Source organism: Canis lupus, chromosome 17 (assembly GCF_048164855.1).
Source record: "Canis lupus baileyi chromosome 17, mCanLup2.hap1, whole genome shotgun sequence".
Taxonomy (NCBI): Eukaryota; Metazoa; Chordata; class Mammalia; order Carnivora; family Canidae; genus Canis; species Canis lupus.
The window spans coordinates 61,108,044-61,127,881 of NC_132854.1; the positions used below are offsets into that span (position 1 = coordinate 61,108,044).

At 39.2% G+C, this 19,838-nt stretch overlaps 1 protein-coding gene across 5 annotated transcripts in view; it reads left to right on the forward strand.

Moving 5' to 3' along the window:
* The window catches only part of WDFY2 (WD repeat and FYVE domain containing 2), a 162,222-nt gene that overhangs the window by 103,324 nt on the left and 39,060 nt on the right, over nt 1–19,838 (forward strand). For all 5 annotated transcript variants that reach the window (XM_072783236.1, XM_072783235.1, XM_072783238.1 and 2 more), the window contains one exon: nt 14,080–14,134. In XM_072783236.1, the coding sequence (XP_072639337.1) occupies nt 14,080–14,134 (55 nt within the window). The remainder of the gene's footprint in view (nt 1–14,079; nt 14,135–19,838) is intronic.

Below are 19,838 nucleotides of genomic sequence, written 5' to 3' on the forward strand. Positions count from 1 at the left end.
AGCCCGGTGGCTCAGTGGTTTAGCGCCGCCTTCAGCCCAGGGTGGGATCCTGGAGACCCGGGATCGAGTCCCATGTCGGGCTCCCTGTGTGGAGCCTGCTTCTCCCTCTGCCTGGGTCTCTGCCTCTCTCTCTCTCTCTCTCTCTCTCTGTCTCATGAATAAATAAAATCTTTAAAAAAAAAAAAAAGAAAGAAAAGGTGATATGTACATACAGTAAAATATCATGCATCCTTAAAAAAGGAAATTCTATCACATGCTACATTGATGCACCTCAAGGGCATTATGCTAAGTGAAATAATCCAATCATAAAAGGATAAACACTGTATGATTCCAGTCATAAGAAAAATCTAAAGTATCATAGAAACAAGAAACAAAATCAAAGAAACAGAAAGCAAAAAGTGGTTACCAAGGAAGCAAGGATAGGACGGAGGTGAAGTTAATGTTTAATGGGTATAAAGTTTTAGTTTTGCAAAATGATAAAAATTCTAGAGACGTGTTCACAACAATATGAATATACTTAACGCTATTGAATGAAACACTTTAAAATGATTAAGATGGTGACTTTGTTATGTGTTTTTACCACACAAAAAAAATCAGTCACCTTCATGTAAATTAACCATTGAGACCTTAAGTAATATATTTGACAATTTTCTGAACATTTCTAAAGTAGATGCAGAATGAATTTTATATGGAAATACAAAATGAGAGTTTTACCAATATTGGGCCTTCCAACAAGATTTCAGCTTTCAATCAATTTCTTTCTCTTTTTTAATCCATATTTAGTATTTAATCTGCAAAAGTCACTAAAATTCATAAGCAACTTTCCTTGAGGGTTTCATAAACATCATTGGCAGTGATATGGAAGACTAGATTTCCTTTTTCCCCTTCCTTTATTTTAATCCCAGTGTAGTTAACGTGGTGCGATATTAGCTTCAGGTGTACCATCTAGCGACTCAGCAGTTCATATGTTACTCATGCTCATCATGAGAAGTGTGCCCTTAGCCCCATCACCTATTTCACCCCTCCCCCCTCCCGTAGCCATCAGTGTGTTCTCTATAGTTAAGAGTTTGCTTTTTAGTTTATCTCTCTTTTTTTTTCCTTTGTTCATTTGTTTTGTCTCTTAAATTCCACATATGAGTTGAGATCAAATGGTATTTGTCTGTCTCTGGCTTATTTTGCTTAGCATTATACCCTGTAGATCCAGCCATGTTGTTGCAGATGGTAAGATTTCATTATTTTTTGTGGCTGAATAATATCCCAGTGTGTGTGTGTGTGTGTGTGTGTGTGTGTGTGTGTGTGTGTACATTCAACTGCTGATGGACACCTGGCTGCTTCCATAATTTGGCTACGGTAAATAATGCTGCAATAAACAGAGGGGTGCCTGTATCTTTTCAAATTAGTATTTTCATATTCTTTGGGTAAATACCCAGCAGTGTGATTAATAGGGTAGCTCTATTTTTAATTTTCTGAGGAACCTCCCCACTGTCGTCCACAATGGCTGCACCAGTTTGCGTTCCCAAATCAATTTCTCTTTTATGGAGGCAGATACAGAATGGAGACACCTTTGTTTCCAACCAGGAATGTAGCGCCTCTGTGTTCACAAAGCTTCTTACATGCCTGGCTCCTCTCTCTCTTAGTGACTTCACATAGGTACACATCGGAGTACCTCAGAGCTGTCTTTGTGATGCTTTTGCTGGATAGTTAAGAAGATGACATCATTCCTCCTTTTATTCTTACTGCTTCTGGGCTAGGTTAAGAGTTTGAAATGTATTTTTTTCTGGGAGGAGAGGAAAACTTACACGGAGACTCTAATTCCGTTTTCTTCATAAAAATTAGATTTATCAAGCATTAAATCAGTGTATATGCTCTGTTACACAACAAACACAACAAAGAATCATAGTTAATAATCTAATTTTAGAATATGTTTCTGTTCCCTAAAGTAGTGCTATATTTTAAGAAACAGGAGATCATTGGCAAACTTTCAATTAAAGCAAGCAACTAAAAATTGATGTATATATTTTTTATGCAGAAGGTACTGTGGTTCTGTTATTGGAATTCTTTAGGACCTTTTTCACTGCACCTTAATACTTAATTGTGAGCTTAGAAGCCATGTAGCTGTCCTTTACTGTAAACTCCTACTGAAGAGTTAAGGTGACCATGGAAATAGCAGAGGAGCCAAGCCCATTGCCTTCTAACCTAATTATTATTGATTGCTAACAAGTTCTTGTATTCTGCAGTGGTTGAACATTACTTTTGGGGGAAAAAGAGCGAAGAAGGAAGAGAGGGAGGAAGGGAGGAGGGAAACTGGTCAGGAAATGTCCTTGGCCCAGCGTGGGGGCTGCCACCTTGACATGTGTGTGAAGTTTGCGTGTCTTGGCGGGGGCTGCAGACGCTTTAAGTCCTTCCAGCACCGGGACCTCACTCTGCCCCTGTCATGCCTGGTTCTCTGGGTGGAAGCAGAAGCTACGTCACAGCACCATGGGTTATAGTCTCCCTGAATTTCATAGAAGAGTCCAGGACAACCATGGGAACTTGTGAGGTGTAGGCATCTAAGGATCCCCAGAAAACAAGACCATAGCTTTCATTTTAGTGAAAATACAAAGTACTGTCTGTTGACCTCTAATCAGACTACAAAAAACTGAGTAACGACTTGACTCAGGTGAGGTGACCTCCGTTACCAAACAAGAGCCGTGGTAACTACGTGGCAGGTAAATTCTTAGAAACCAATAGAAAGGAATTACTGTTCTTGTGAAACCTGCGACACGAGAGTTGAGAATGGCGTGTGTATACACGGGCACGGGCCCTGTTGTGCACTCGCTGATGACAGGGCATTCTGGCAACTTCTCTCTGCAGTACGATGTTGCCCAAGTAAAGTAATACGACCTTCTGGTGGACTCATTATGGAGGACCTGGTTTTCATAGGAATTCAAAGAGACAAAGAAGAGTAGAAAACGTGTTGACAAATGTACAGAGGAGCTTAATAGTATTACTCCATTTATATTCTTTATTCCACCTTCAGCTTAAAGCACTGGCTGTTAATAATAGCCTATAACATGGGACCTTAACCTGTCTTGCCTTTTTTTTTTTTCCTGCTTAATTTGATCTGAAACATGCCTTTTTCCTTTCCTTCTAAATCTTAGGCATAGCATAGTGCTTCATTTTGCCTTTGGACTTACGACTGAGTTAAAGATCCCATTTAACCAAGCACTCTGTCCGGTATTGATCACCTCACTGTAACTGCCACAAATCAAGGCTTTTAATGGATCCATAGTGTGTCTCTGGCAACTGTGATATCACTGTTTTTCCAGTGTTAATCCAGAAGTAACACCTGTGAGTCTGCCTTTTTCTTCACTCAGGGTCTACTGAGTAATGGAAAACAATCCCATTCACAGAAGTTAGCGACAGAACTCTTAAAAAATGATCTCAAAAAGAAATATGTGAAATTTAGTCAAAGAAAATTATTAAAAAAATATATACTAATGTACATAAAAGAAGGCTTGGGAAGGTCAATTCTTCCTGAATTTAGAGGCTTAATGCAATTCCAATTAGAATTCTTGTGTGATTTTTCTTTTTATGTAAAAAGATTATTCTAATAATCATCAAGCCACATTTTTTTAAGAAGAGAAACTAGGAGACACATTACCTCTGTGCTAAGACACATTTTATATCTGCAGTAATTAAATCATTTTCATTTTGACTCAAGAGTAGAAGAGGAGGTCAATAGAGCAGAGTAAGGTAACTCCCAAACAGACCCAATTATATATAAGAACATAGAATATGGGAAAGAAGACATCACAAGTCAGTCATGGGTGAGAAAAGTTATTAAATAAAGGGTGCCAAAGCAGTTGGCTTGCTTTAAAGAAAAGCATCGATTTTAATCCTCATCTCATGTCTTATAAGCAGCTTTGATGTACAAAGTAGCACCTTAAAAAAGAGAAACAAAACATCAGAAATGACTAGAGTGGACATTTATAAACAGTCTCTATCAGGCAAAATGTTGTAAGCTTAAAACAATGCAAATCACAAAGGAAAATACAGTATTTGCATAAAATTCAAAACTTCTTGGTGTAAAAAAGCTATTTAAATAATTTTAAAAGAAAATAATACATTGTTGCTTAAAATATGACAGAGGAAGGATAATATCTTCACTTGATGACAAGCATATGCAAATAGATAAGAAAAGTACTAAAATCCTGTAGATAGTAGAATAGTCATAAAAGGAAATACTAAGGGCTAATAAACATTTTAATGTGTGAAGTTTTTAAAAATTTTATTTTTGCCTGAATAATATCAACTTTTTTATATACATTGGCTGGCATTGAATACAATGGTCTATCTTGTACACTGTTAGAGGAGACAAATTGGCATTAACTATTTAGAAAAAAGTGTTGTTCATATGTAACTTGAGAAGTATTTGCATCTTTATATCCATAACTCTACATGTCTAGAAAACTATCCAAAGAAAATAACCATGAAAACAAGGTTATTTATAATAATAAATATTATCTTAACAATTATTTTTATAATAGTAAAAACGTGGGTGTCCTAGAAATGTTAACAGTCAGGGACTAATTAGATAAAATCTTATGCAGCCTTCCAGTGAAATATCCAGTGAAATATCGTGCGGCCATTAAACATGCCTTTTTAAAAAAATATTTAATGACATTTGAAATGCTCATGCAATAATGTTAAGTTAAAAAGGAGAGCTACAGAACACTATCACTGGTACTACTATTCCAGTCTAATGTGTTTTTATGAATACAAGGGAAAAGATGGAAAACCAAAATAATATAAATATTAGTAGTAATTAGCACTGTTTGGCAGAAGTATGACTATTTAAATTTTCCTTCCTGATAGTGTTAAATTTATCTGTATCATATTACTTTTATAGTCAGAATAATAAAAATTTAAAATGAAACACATTTCTAAAAAAAAAGCACATTTCTTAGTACATCTATTTCTGAATGTGAAATTCGAGTTGGCAAGAAAAGTGAAAATACAGAATATTTGAAAACTATCATCATTTCATTGAATAGATATACAAGTAGATCTAGAACTTTGGATAAAATGCATTTGTTTTCTTATATCTATAGAACATTTACAAAACCATGAATATCTTGACTAAGAGAAAAATCTTAGTAAATTTTGAAAAGTAAAGATAGTATGTTTGCTAACTATAAACGAAAGAAACTGGAAAGCAGCAACAAAAAGCCATAAATTTAACTGCTTGCTAATTAAGCATTTTATTCTAAGGAATGTCCTAATTGAAAAAGTAAATAAGTATATGTAAAATATATTCCTGAAATGCGTAAAATACAGAAATCATTTTATTTTATTTTTTAAACATTTTATTCATTTATTCATGAGAGACACCGGGAGAGAGAGAGGCAGAGACACAGGCAGAGGGAGAAGCAGGCTCCATGCAGGGAGCCCGACGTGGGACTCGATCCTGGGTCTCCAGGATCACCTCCTGGGCCAAAGGCAGGCGCTAAACCACTGAGCCACCCGGACTGCCCACAGAAATCATTTTATTTTTTTTTAATTTATTTATTTATGATAGTCACACACACACACAGAGAGAGAGAGGCAGAGACATAGGCAGAGGGAGAAGCAGGCTCCATGCACCGGGAGCCCAACGTGGGATTCGATCCCGGGTCTCCAGGATCGCGCCCTGGGCCAAAGGCAGGCGCCAAACCGCTGCGCCACCCAGGGATCCCAGAAATCATTTTAAAGGAGAACCACTTTGTATTAAAACCTATGGAATGCAGTCAAACCTATATTAGGGGATTTTTACCTTAAAATACTACCTTAAAATAAAAAATTGTTATACATGTGAATATAAGCATTCAATTTAAGTCATACAAAAGTGATAAAATACACCACAAGAAGATTGGAAGAAAGAATTATAAAAATGAGTCCTGAAATTAAAGATAGAGAAAACAAAAGGGGAGTCAATAAAAACCAAAAGCTGAGTTTTAGAAAGTACTGATAAAATAGATAAATTCCTTGGCATATCTCATGTAGGAAAACAAGCAATAAGAATAATAATAGCAGTAATAATATTAAGCATAAGGAAAGAAGTATAACCACATTATATATATAACCAGTCATTTCTGCTATAATGCAGCATGTTTTGAAAAGTCACTGCACTATGTAGAATTGCACAATAAAAGCTGTAAAAGGCTTAGGGGAAAATGAGGTTAGGAACACAGTACTCAAAAACATTGTTAAAAACACACGCATGAGCGCACACACACACGCACACTCACACACATACAGCTTAGTCTGCGGGACCTCAAGAATAAGGACGAGACGCTCATAAACATGTAACACAGGTTTAGCCCTGCTGCATGACGGAGTACGGAAACATGGTACCTGTGGCACTCTCCCTTTAAAAAGACCTGAAGTTTGCTCATGGAAGTGTGCCTCAGAAGGATCGCAGCTCTGAGTTATTTTGAAATGGTGGGAGAGGTTCTCTGAAATCCGAAGCCAAGTTCTAATGCCAGACGTGGGTCGGTGTGGCTGTCCGACGGTGGCGCACCGGGTGGCCCTGGATGTCGGAGACATGTGTCTCTGTCTTATGTACTCCTACAAAGCTGGTTTGTTCTCTGTGCTCATCTTGTGCTTCTGGACAAAACCATGTAGAAGTGATGTGAAGTGTGAGCTGTGCTCCAGTTGTTCTGTGATTTACCAGTCATGTTGAAACAAATTCGCATTTTCAGAAAACTCTTTTAGCAGAACTACCTTTATATGAAAGACAGTTAAAAGGAATCAGCAGTATTATGTTAGTTCCACGGTAATATATTTGAAAACCTAAGCAAAGTGGATGATTTTATAATAAAATAGATATTAATAAATTTGACCCAAGAGGGGTAAGAAAGCTTATGAGACTCGTAACTATAAGAGAAATTAGAAAAGTTCTGAAAGAGCTGCTATTTTTAAAAACCAGGCATTCAGTATTTTATAGCCAAATTCTCTCTAATTCTTTGATTAAACTTCAGTGTATTCCAGAAGTGTTTTTTTTTAAAGAAAAACTCCATAATTCATTTTACTAAAGTAGCTTTATTTATTTTACTTCACTCTCATAGAGAACTTACTATGTGCCAGGCACTGCTTTAAAGCTCTGTGAATATTAACCAAATCCTCACCACGGTTTTTTGAGGCCATTACTGTTATGGAAATGGAAACTGAAGCGCAGAGCTCTTGGGCAGCTTGTCCCAGACCGTGTAACTAGTGCATGTTTTAGCCAGGATCTAAACCAGACAGTTTGGCTCCAGTTCCTAAGCTCTTAACTCTTAGCCACTGCGCTTCACTGTCTCTAAATAAAAACCTAAGGAAAATAGCTCTGTGGTTCCTCAGCAACTTTCTGAATTGTGTGAAGCACAGCACTTGCAAAGCCTAAGACCTGACTTCCCCGGGGACTGTTAACAAGACCAGATCCTATAATCTTCCAGAAGGAGGGGGAAGCTAAGGTCCCATGGAGTTATGATCAAAATTTAAAGCAAGGGAGAAGACAGCTGGCAGATAAATTCCCTCTCCATCCCTTCCTCCAGCGGATTCTTCCAAAGCCTGGTGTTTAAATTGTGTCTGTTAGAGATTCCCTGTATGCCAGAGAACTAGCTGGGCTTCTTAGGAAATACAGGCCGGCTGGGTGATGTACAGCCGAACTTTCTCTGTTTCGTTTTGCTTTTCCTTTGCTCACACTGCTGATACTGCACCTTCAAATAAAGCAGCGGTACTTAAGTTTTGCCTCACGCTCTCCCTTTTAAGAACCAAGCCGTGGTAGGATTTAAGGAGGAAGTTCACAGAACAAGAAATGAATATGGCAAATAAATATATAAAAATTGCTTTAGTTCATAAGCATTTAGGGTAATGCATATTAAACTACAGTGCGTTGTAGTTTTTTTGCACGTCGATTTGGCAAAAAATTGAAAAGATGAGTAATATCCAGTGCGGATTAGTTATGGGCAGATAGGCTGTTGCATAAGGGTCAGAGAGTAGGGAACTGAAATGCTGCATACTTCTGGAAAGTGAGGTCTAGCAGAGTGTTTATCATCTTTGAGCTAGCAATCTTTTCAACCTGTATATTAATCCATGTATTTGTGCATCCAAAGACATTTTGTGCTGTATTGTTATAATAGTAAAAAATAGAAGACAAAATACAATGTCTATTCAACAGAGTATATGAATAAAATACGGCGTATTCATGTTTTGGAGTCCAAGGTAGCCACCAGAAAGAATAAATTAGAACCATATGTTTTGCCCTGGAAAGATAGCTCTGATATATTTTTAAATGAAAACAGTAAGTTGTAATGTCTATAGGGTCACCCTATTTTTGTGCACCAAAACAAATAAAAAACCCTATACACATTTACATGTGTTGATATAAAAGATAAAGGAGGAAGAAAGATGTGAAACGAGACACCAGACTATTAACACGGGTTTCCTCAAAAGAGATGAGGTAGAAAGTGAAGATAATTACTTTTTTTATATATATACTGAAATGTTTGATCTGTTACAGTGAACATTAAAAATGATTAGGTGTGGTGAGAAACCTGAAGCATTCCCACTAAAATCAAGTTGTAGGCAAGGATGACCCCCTTACCATTCCTTTTCAACATTGTCCTGGAAGTTCTAGCTAATGCAATAAAACAAGAAAAGGAAAACAAAAGGCATACCGATTGGGAAGAAAGAAAACTCTTTGTAGATGAAACTGTTGTCTAATGTAGAAAAATCTAAAAATCCAAACCACCTCTTAGAACTAATGAACAATTATATCAAGGCCACAAGGATACAAAGTTTTAATATATAAAAGTCAGGTTGTTTTTTTTTTTTTTTTTTTTGTATACCAATAATGAACAAGTGGAATTTGAAATTAAAAACACAGTATCATTTACATTAGCACCCCCCCAAAAAATGAAATATCTTAGTATATATGTAAGATCTGTATGGGGGCCCCTGGGAGGCTCAGCTGGTTAAGTGTCTGCCTTCAGCTCGGGTCCTGGGATCAAGCCCCGTATCGGGCTTCCCACTCAGCGGGCAGCCTGCTTCTCCCTCTCCCTGCCCCTCCCCTCACCTGCCTGTGCTCACTCTCTCTCTCTCTCAGATAAATAAAATCTTTTTTTAAAAAAGATCTATATGAAGTAAGTTATGAAACTCTGATGAATAAAATTAAAAAAATTTTTTTTTTAAATTAAAAAAAAATTAAATAGAGATCCATCTTCATGGATAGGAAAGCTCAATATTATCAAGATGTCAGTTCTTCCCAATTTGATCTATAAATTCAGTGCAGCCCCAATCAAAATCCCAACAAGTTATTTAATAGATCTTGACAAGTTGATTCTAAAGTTTATATAGAGAGACAGAAGACCCAGAAAAGCCAACACATATTGGAGAAGAACAAAGTTGGAGGATTGGCATTGCCCGACTTCAGGACTTACTGTAGAGCTATAGTAATCAAGATACTGTGGTGTGGGTGAGAGAATAGGCAAGTAGATGAGTGGAGAATAGAGAGCCCAGAAATAGACCCTCATAAATAAAGTCAACTGAGGAGCAAAGGCAATACGATGGAGAAAAAGTAGTCTTTTCAACACATCATGCTGGAACCACCAGATATCCACATGAAAAAATAAAACCTGACAAGACCTTACATCCTTCACAAAACTTAACTCAGAATAACCCACAGACCCTAAAAGTAAAATGCAAAACTATAAGACTCCTAGAAGATAACATAGGAGAAAATTTAGATGACTTTGGGTTTGTTGATGACTTCTTAGATACTATAGCATAGGTAATGATCCATGAAGGCAAGGACTGATAAACTGTGCTCCCTTAAAATGGAACATTTCTTTTCCACAAAGCACACTGTGAAGTGAATAAAAAGACAAGCCACAGAATGAGAGAAAATATTTGCAGAAGATATATCTGGTAAAAAGAGTTATGCAAAATAAACGAAGAACTCCTAAAACTCAACAATAAGAGATTAAAATTGAGCCAAAGACCTTAACAGACACCTCAGCAAAGAAGATCTGCAGGGATGGCAAGCATGTGAAAAGACGCTCCATATCCCATGTCATCAGAGAAGTGCAAATTAAAATGAGATACCACTACACACTTAGTCGAGTGGCTAACATCCAGAACACCGACACCACCAAATGCTGACAGGGATGGGGAGCAACATTGCTGGTGGAAACGCACAGTCGTGTGGCCACCTTGGTCGTTGTTTTAAGACTAAACCTACTCGAGCCACACAGCCCAGCCATCCTAGCTTTTTATCCAAAGGAGTTGAAAACTTAATGTCCCCACAGAAACCTGCACACAGCTATTTGTTTATAGCAGTTTTATTGATAACTGACAGAATTTGGAGGCAACCAGATGTCGTGTACCTGAAAGGATAAACCGTGGTACATCCAGTCAGTGGAATATTATTCAGTACTAGAAAGAAATGAGCTATCAAGTCATAAAAAGACATGGAGGGAACTTAAGTGCAGAGTACTAACTAAGTCAAAGAAACCAATATGAAATGGCTGTTTGGCTACTGTTTGGCTCCAGCTCTGTGACAGTCTGGAAGGGGCGAATCTTTGGAGGCCGTGGAAAGATCCGTGGTGCCAGGGGTTAAGTGGGAACAGAAAGATGAATAGAAGAGCACAGAGGATTTTTTAGGACGGTAGAAATAACTCTGCATGACACCATAATAGTGGGTACGCGTCCGTATGCACTTATCAAAGACCCGAAATTAGACTGTGGAGTCTGGATGGGGAAAATGATGTGTCCGGGTAGGTTCATCAGTGGGAATAAATGCATCGCTCTGGTGCGAGGTGTTAATGCGGGAGGCTGTTTTGAGGGGAGCAGGGGGCATGTGAAGAATCTCTGTGTCTTCCTCCCAGTTTTGCTGTGAATTTAAAAATGCTCTAAAAAAATTAAGCATCAAAAAAAGTTAGGATGATAGATATGTGGACAGCTGAATGTAAAGAAGTAAGATAGATGGATTTTTATTTTTTTAAAGATTTTATTTATTTATTTATTTATTTATTTATTTATTTATTTATTTATGAGAATACACAGAGAGGAGAGAGAGAGGCAGAGACACAGGCAGAGGGAGAAGCAGGCCCCGTGCAGGGAGCCCGATGTGGGACTCGATCCCGGGACCCCAGGATCGCACCCTGGGCCAAAGGCAGGCGCTAAACCGCTGCACCACCCAGGGATCCCCCTAATAGATGGATTTTTAAAAGAATGTTTAACGTTTACATTTTGATGCACTGAACTTTGGTTAGACCTAACATACTCCAAGCTGCAGCCACGCTTACGCATTGTGCTGTTTGTGAGTGTTAATAGATAAAAATCTTTTAAAAAGTCAATTTGGCAATGTCTATCAAATTTTTTTTAATCTTTTATTTTTATTTTTATTTATTTATGATAGTAACAGAGAGACAGAGAGAGAGAGAGAAAGGCAGAGGGAGAAGCAGGCTCCATGCACCAGGAGCCCGATGTGGGACTCGATCCCGGGTCTCTGGGATCGTGCCCTGGGCCAAAGGCAGGCGCCAAACCGCTGCGCCACCCAGGGTTCCCTCTATCAAATTTTAAATGGTCACACCCTGTGATCCAACAATTCTAGCACTTTATTTCATTGAAATGTTGTTAGAGATATAAAAAGGTAAAATTATTTCATGTAATATTTTTAATAAGGAAAACTGGAAATGTAAGCATTTAGCAGTAGAAGACTGTTACTGCACATCGTCTGCAGGCATTAAAGAGAATGAGGTTGATAAACATGTACTCATGTGGAATGATTCGTGATGTGTTAACAGAAAAAGGCATTGTTAGAATTAACATTTTTAGTCGGAGAAAGACAGATGCCATATGATTTTATTCATATGTGGAATTTAAGAAATAAAACAAATGTGCAAAGGAAAAGACCAAACAAACCAAGAAGCAGACTCTTAACTGCAGGGAAGGCAGTGATGGTGACCGAGGGGTGGGGAGGGCGGAGGGAACTGGGGGTGGGGGCTAAGGAGGGCGCTTGTGCGGAGCAGCGGGTGGCGTGTGCAGGTGCTGAGTCGCTGCACTGTGCGCTGTATGGTGACATAACACTGTGTGTTGACCATAGTGAAATTTAAATTAAGCGGAATTTTAAAAAGTATTAATATTTTATTATGTCTATTAGTCCAATGATACTTTTTATAGTAGTCATCCCTGAGAAACCATATCACGAGGGACTTTTGAGTGCCCGTCTCTCTTACATTTCTTTAAAATAACAGTTTTTCTTTGATCAAAAAAATAAGAAGAAAAAAGGCTGACAAAATGTCCCAAATTTTCTCCATGATCGTGTGTTTCTATTTTCATAGGAAAAGCAAATGAACAAAAAATTAAGTGTACCAGTGCGCTGAACTGGTCATTTTATCGTGTTATGTCAACTGTCGTATGTCGGTTCTAAGCACAGATCCGCGTGCAGTTGTTCCACTTTGTACCCGCCTTGTCCTCAGAGGCGGGGGTGAACTTCGGCCCACGCCAGAACCGTCTCAGTGTCATCAGAGTAACGCATGGACTCTCTGACCTCAGTAAACACTCGTCGAAATAACAGCGGTCTTTTTTTTTTTTTTTTTTTTAAGATTTTATTTATTCCTGAGAGACCCAGAGGAGGCAGAGACCCAGGCAGGGGGAGAAGCAGGCTGCCCGCAGGGAGGACTAGATCCCGGGCCTAGGGCAGCCGCTCCCCCGCGGGGAGCCCCCGCTGGGGCCCGGGCGTGGGTAGCCTGGGCCGGGCCTGCTCTCCCGCCCCGGCTCCTCACCGCAGAACGACTTCACTCTTTTTAAAAATTCGCCCGCTCCCTTCATCGTCCCATCTGACTCCCGAAATAAGCAACGAGCGTGCTGCTACCTCTTAAAGGAGAACGGATAGGAACAGAAGAAGTGACAAGTTGAATAATGTTTGTACTGAGAAAATCTAGGTGAAGAAAATCCATTTTGTAGCCGAGCTTCCTAAGGGGGGACCTGGTAGCACCGTGAAACACCCGCGGGCCTTGGTCACCCCGCGTGCCTGCACCACCTCGTATTCCTCTGTGGCGTCTACCACAGAAACAACGAAATAAGTGTTTTCTTCTACAGGGTTGCACTGTATCAGCTCAGTAAATAGCCAGATAGCAATTAAGGAGTTTACACATCTGTCCTCCCACACGCCTTCCTGTAAGTCCTGGAGGAAAGAATCTGGAAGCCTCCAAATGTTTTGAAAAGACTCATTGTTCTGTTTCTAAGCTCAGATGAAGGCATCAATTTATTATCCTTATGTTTGACAACTTACGGCTTCAGAATATACGGATATTTTGCATCTGAGCAGCTAAAGGACTCACCACCTGGCTGGAGCTTATCAACACTTGATTGGCTTCTGCACACACGTCCCTGTGCGATAGCAGCCTCGGTGAAGCACGCACACGCGCTCTCACACCAGCTCACCCACTCACGTTGCGTGTGTCCTCACAAAGAATGTGTGCAGTATGTTATATAGCAACTATTTTTGAGTAAATTTGACGTCCAGATCAATCTCACGAGATTCGGAGGCACCTTTCACTTACCGTTTGGTTGGTACTTAGCGATGTTACCTTACGAAGACGTTGTGCCCTGTACGGTAGGGACATAGTGATGACGTAGTGATGCCGGGAGATAGCTTTGCGAAGCTATCGTGAGGAGAAGTAAGTCACTGACACCAGACAGAACCTTCAGAGTACCTAATCGGCTTCTCCAGGAGAGGATTGCGGTCTATTTGCAAATGTTTAGCTATAGCAATTTGAATGAGAATTATCTTCACAATTGACCAGTGTCAAGGCTGACCTTGATCCAGTTTTCTTCTCACGCATACTCAAAAAAAAAAAAAAAAACCCTCCACTCCAGTGTTACAAGTTATAATTGTATTGGATCATATTTATGACTGTTACTTTTAAAGACGTACAGAAATGCGGAGCTGATTGGCAAAATACTAGCATTGGCTGTAGTTCTGTGATTACATCTCTTCGTGCAATCTGGTTTTATCGCCACAGTTACTCAAAGAATTTCTTTTTGCTTCATCTTTTTCTTCTCTTTTTACAGGAGTTTATTTTATCAGAAGATTATAACAAGATGACTCCCGTGAAAAACTATCAAGGTAGGAATGAGAGAACAGTGTTTTTACCTCCACTTTGAAATGTTCCTTGATGGCTTCACTTTACAGTAGTCGGGGGACCCTCATGAGGTTGGGTGACCTCCCTGTGGCCCTGTAGCTGATAAAGTGCAGAACCAGACCAGGTCGTCGTGACTCCAGAACCTCTAGCTTTTGCCCTTGGTCTCCCTGCTATCCCAACTGCCCCAGAGCTGCGCAGCATGCACAGAGATGGGGGCAGTGTTGGGGTGAGCTACTTTACTTGGGGCTCATTTCATTTTATGTTGTTTAAGGAAAAGGAATTGCAGTCTCACTGTGTCAACACTGGCAGGGTACCATAGATGGATCAGGAGCCATTTTTGGAATGGTTTCTTCATCCAGATCAATAATGTTATGGGATCTGGGACCCCTGGGTGGCTCCGGGGTTGAGCATCTGCCTTCTGCTCAGGGTGTGACCTCAGGGGTCCTGGGATCAAGTCCCACGTCAGGCTCCCCACAGGGAGCCTGCTTCTCCCTCGGCCTGTGTTTCTGCCTCTCTCTCTCTCTCTCTCAGTCTCTCTGTGTGTGTCTCTCATGAATAAATAAATAAAATCTTAAAAAAAAATAATGTTATGGGATCAGAACATTGAGGTAGATCTTTTAAGACTTAGAGGTTATTTCATCGACATTTCTTGACTTCCTCCCTCCTGCATGATAATCAGCCAGACTCTCTTCTGATACCTCCAGAGACCTACCTAGCAGCCCATCCTGATTTTGTAAAATTTGTAGCATTAAGTTCTTTATTTCTAGATTTTGAGCCAAAGTTCATTTCCCTGTGGATTTATTCTTTAATCTTTTTCACATGACAAAGTATTCATTTAGCACGTACTGAGTTCCAGTAATTGAGGATTATAATAGGGAACAAGACATGTATAGTATCTGCCTATAAGCAGTTTATAATTATGTGGGGGTTTCACGCCGGTAACCAGGTCACTAAAATGTTGTATTATAAATACTAGACTGTTCCCCTGTTGGTGTTCGTTCAGCCTGTTGGAGCCAAAGAAACTAACTACTCTGAGATAATAAATAATTACTGTGTTAAGCCATTAGGTTTTGGTTTAATTTGTTATACAGTAGATAACCTATATATATACATACATATATATGTAATATAACTATAAAATGGTATTTCCTTCCTATCCTGGTCACTGTCCCACTATACTGGGCAAACCTTCTGACAGCCACTTTATCCTGTGGGCTCAACTCAAACCCCTTAATGGTTCTCACTTAAGTTTTATTAGGCCATAACTCCTATACTTTTGAAGCTGTTGCTTTTTTGAGGGGGAAGGAGTTGTTGTTGTTGTTTTAGCCTAAATACTGGACTACACATTATTCACCATCTCATTTTATTTAGTCCATCATCTCAGCTTACCAAGACATTTCGAAATCCCAGTTGTCGTTAAATCTTATTTTATGGAATACTAAGCCCAGGAGAGAAACAAGGAGAGTCTCATGTACCAGAAGCAGAGAGAGAACTCAAAGTGATATGCATACTACCTGACATTGCAGCTATCTTGGGGAGAAAAATAGAACTTCTGATAGCTAGAAGCTTTTGTATGAACATTACCTTAGGGACAAGAGATGAGACCCAGGGCTTGAATGAGTTGGGGAGTTGCAACTCATATTTTCCTATAAAGATGAAATCCATAAAGGGCTATATCCCCATGAAAAAGAGAGGACCAAAACAGTGCACTTACTGGCCCAGAAGACCGTAGCGTACTTTATTCCTGATCTCGAATCTGGATAGAAGGGAGGAGTCTTTCAGATAAATGAAAATTGCAACCTAAGATTTTGGATTTGGATTACAAATTTCAATCATTCATGTGGTGCTAGAAGCTCCAGCTTAGAAATTTAACCTAAAAACTGGTCCCGGGCCAGTGGTATCTTGATGGTACCTGCTAGAAGTAAATTTGAAAGCTCTCTTCAGCAAATAGGTCACACAAAGATCCTACAGCAAAAACAAGCCCTGCTTAAAATGAATACATAATAATAAAAATAAAATGATAAAAATTCAAAGAATCAATCCACTATGAGTAAATATTAACAGATGTCAAAAATGGAGGTGAAATAATTTTTTCAGGCATAAAAAAATGAAGAGAACTCATAGACCTGCACTAAAGGAAATGTTAAAGGAAGTTCTTCAGGAAGGAAGAAAATGATGCCAAAGGAAAATAGGAGTCTACTACACAAAAGGATGAAGAGTACCAGGCATGGTTACTCTAAGATTTTTTTCTTGTTATTTAAATCTTATGAAAAGATAATTTGCTGTTTAACTAAAAATAATGATAAAGTAGCATGAGGGTCATAATGTGAAATTAAGATGTTCGACATCAGTAACTTAACAAAAGCCAAGACGTGGGGAGCAATGGAAGTAGACTATTCATAAGACTCTTGCTCTACACGTGAAGTGATGATCATCACTTGAAGGAAGACTGTGATAAGTTAAAGATGTAAGCTCCTAGCCTTAAAGCAACCATAAAATAACAACTCAGAAAGTTACAATTAGTAAGCCAACCAAGGAGATAAAGTTGAATCATTAAAATCATTCTCAACACCCCCCCCCAAAAACAAAAGAGTAAGAGGAAAAAGAACACGTGGGAAAATGAAAAACAAATAGCAAGGTGATGGATTTAAACCTAACAGTTATCAATAATATTAAATGTCTGTGGTCTAAGGCCAATTAAAAGACAGAGGCCATCAGATTTTTTTTAAAGATTTTATTTATTTATTCATGACAGACACACACATACAGAGGCCATCAGATTGAGTGAAAAAAGGAGACCCAAATATAAACCACCTATAAGAAATGCACTTTATTTTTTTTTAAAGATTTTATTTATTTACTCATGAGACAGAGAGGGAGAGAGAGAGAGAGAGAGAGGCAGAGACCCAGGCAGAGGGAGAAGCAGGCTCCATGCAGGGAGCCCAATGTGGACTCAATCCCGGGTCCCCAGGATCACGCTCTGGGCTGAAGGTGGTGCTAAACCGCTGAGCCACTGGGGCTGCCCAAGAAACGCACTTTAAATATAAAGACATAAAGCAGTTACAAATAAAAGGGTAGCAAAAAATACTCCATGCAAACACTAGTCAGAAGAAGGCTGGAGTGGCTGTGTTAGTAGTAGTCAAAGCAGACTTCAGAGGAAAGAATATCCTCAGGGATAAGGGATTATATTGCCAGAGATTATTTCATAATGATTAAAGGGTCAGTCCTTGAGGAGGGCATAACTATCCTGAATGTTCAGTCTCTTAATAAACATAGCTTTGAAATATGTGAAGCAAAACTCAGCGAAACTGCACGAGGAGAAAGAGACACATCCTCAAATTTAGTCAGAAATTTTAGTAGTCCTCTTAACAATTGATGGGATATAGATCAATAATTGACAGAATAAGTAGGCAGAAAATCAATAAGGTATAAAAGGCTTGCACCGTATACAGCCAGCTTGCTCTCATTGACATCTGCAGAACATTCCATTCAACTAAAGCAGAAGACACATTGTTTTCAACTTCACACGGAGCCTTTATCAAGGTAGACCACATTCTGGGCCATAAAATGGGTCTGAGTAAATTTGGAAGAATTCAGGTCATGCAAGGTGTGTTCTCTGGTCAAAAGGGTATTGAAGCAGGAGTCAATAACAGGTCTCTGGAAAATCCCTGAATGTTAGGAAGCTGAATAACGACGGGCCATCTGAATAATCCATGGGTCAAAGAAGAAGTCAAAATGGAAGTAACGTACCACACTCCATGGTACACTGCTAACATGGTACCTGAGGGGAAATGTAGAGCACTAAACACCTACGTTAGAAGAGAGGAAAGGTCCCAAATCAGCGACCTTGGTTTCTACATCAAAAAACCGGAAACAGAAGAACAAGTAGAAACAGAAGCTAAGCAGAAGAGAAGAGAGATCATAGCAGAAGTCCATAAAATAGAAAACAGAAAATAAAGAAACATCAGTGACACTGAAAACTGTTGGTTGTGTTTTGAGAAGATAAATAAACGTGATAAACTTCTAGCCAGACTTACCAGAAAAATAAAAGAGAGAGAGAAGATGCAAGTTACCAGTATCAGGAACAAGGGAAGTGATACTATTAGAGATTGTGGGGACATTTAAGGATAATAAGGAATTTCGTGAACAACTTTATGCAAATAAATTTGACAATCTCAGTGAAAGGAATCTTTGAAAAGTAAAAATTGTGAAAGGTCATTCAGGAAGAAAGAGATAACCCTAATAACCTTGTATCTACCAAAGAGATTGCTTTATAACTAAGACCTTCCCACAAAGAAAACCCCAGGTCCAGATGGCTTTACTGGTGAATTTTATCAGACATCTAAGGAAGAAATAATACAAACTCTCCACAAACTCTTTCAGAAAAAGACTTTCCAACTGATTTTTGAAGTCAGCATTACCTGATGGACAGAAATACACAGGCCAACCTTCCCCGTGAAAACAGATGCAGGGGCACCTGGGTGGCTCCGTGCCTGGGGCTCAGGGTGTGGACCAGGGTCCCGGGATCGAGTCCCGCATCGGGCTCCCCACAGGGAGCCTGCTTCTCCCTCTGCCTGTGTCTCTGCCTTTCTCTGGATCTTTCATGAATAAATAAATAAATAAAATGTTGAAAGAGAGAGAGAGAGAGAGAGAGGAAGGAAGGAAGGAAGGAAGGAAGGAAGGAAGGAAGGAAGGAAGGAAGGAAGGAAGGAAGGAAGGAGAAAAGAAAGGAAAGGAAAGGAAAAGAAACAAAAAGAAAAGAAAAAAGAAAAGAAAAACTCTAAGCGAACCTTTGGTAAATCAGATTTAGCAGTATCTACATCAGGACCAAGCAAGGAGTATCCCAGGTTTATACGCAAAAGAAATGGAAGCGGGGATTCAAACATATTTGCATACCATTGTGCATAACAGCATGTTTCACAGGAGTCATAAAATTGGAAACAACCAAAATGTCCACGAATGGATGAGTGGTTAAAATATGGTGCATCAATAAAATGAATTATTTTTTGGCCACAAAAAAGGGATGAAGTACTGATACATGCTGCAGCATGGATGAACCTTGAAAACATGTTAAGTGAAAAAAAACTAGACCCAAAGGACCACACTTTGTATGAATACATTTGCATGAAATGTCAAGAATAGGGGAGGGGCACCTGGGTGGCTCAGTTGGTTAACCATCTGACTTCAGGTCATGAACTTGGGGTCATGAACTTGGGGTCTTTAGTTGTGAGCCCCCATCAGGCTCCCTGCTCGGCAGGGAATCTGCTTCTCCCTCTCTCTCTGCCCCCCCCTTGTGCAGTCTCTGTATCTCTAATAAATAATCTTCAAAAAGAGAATAGAGGAATTCATTGAGACAAAGCATAACTAGTGGTCGCCCAGGGATAGGGGAAGGGGAGTGGGGATGTGGGTTTCTTTTTGGGGTGACGAAAATGTTCTCTAAATGGAACATTTTTGCATGATGATTGTACAACACTGTGAGTATATGAGAAACCACTGAATTCTGCACTCTAAGGTGGTTTAAATGGTAACTCTTCCCTCAATAAACATTAAAAAAAAAAAAATCAATCAGTGATACTAAAACCGGAGACTTTACAAGAAAGGAAAACTGCAGACCAGTAACACTCATGAACTTAGATGTTGAGATCCTTTAAAAAAATCCCAACGACATAAAGAAGCAAAAATCCAACA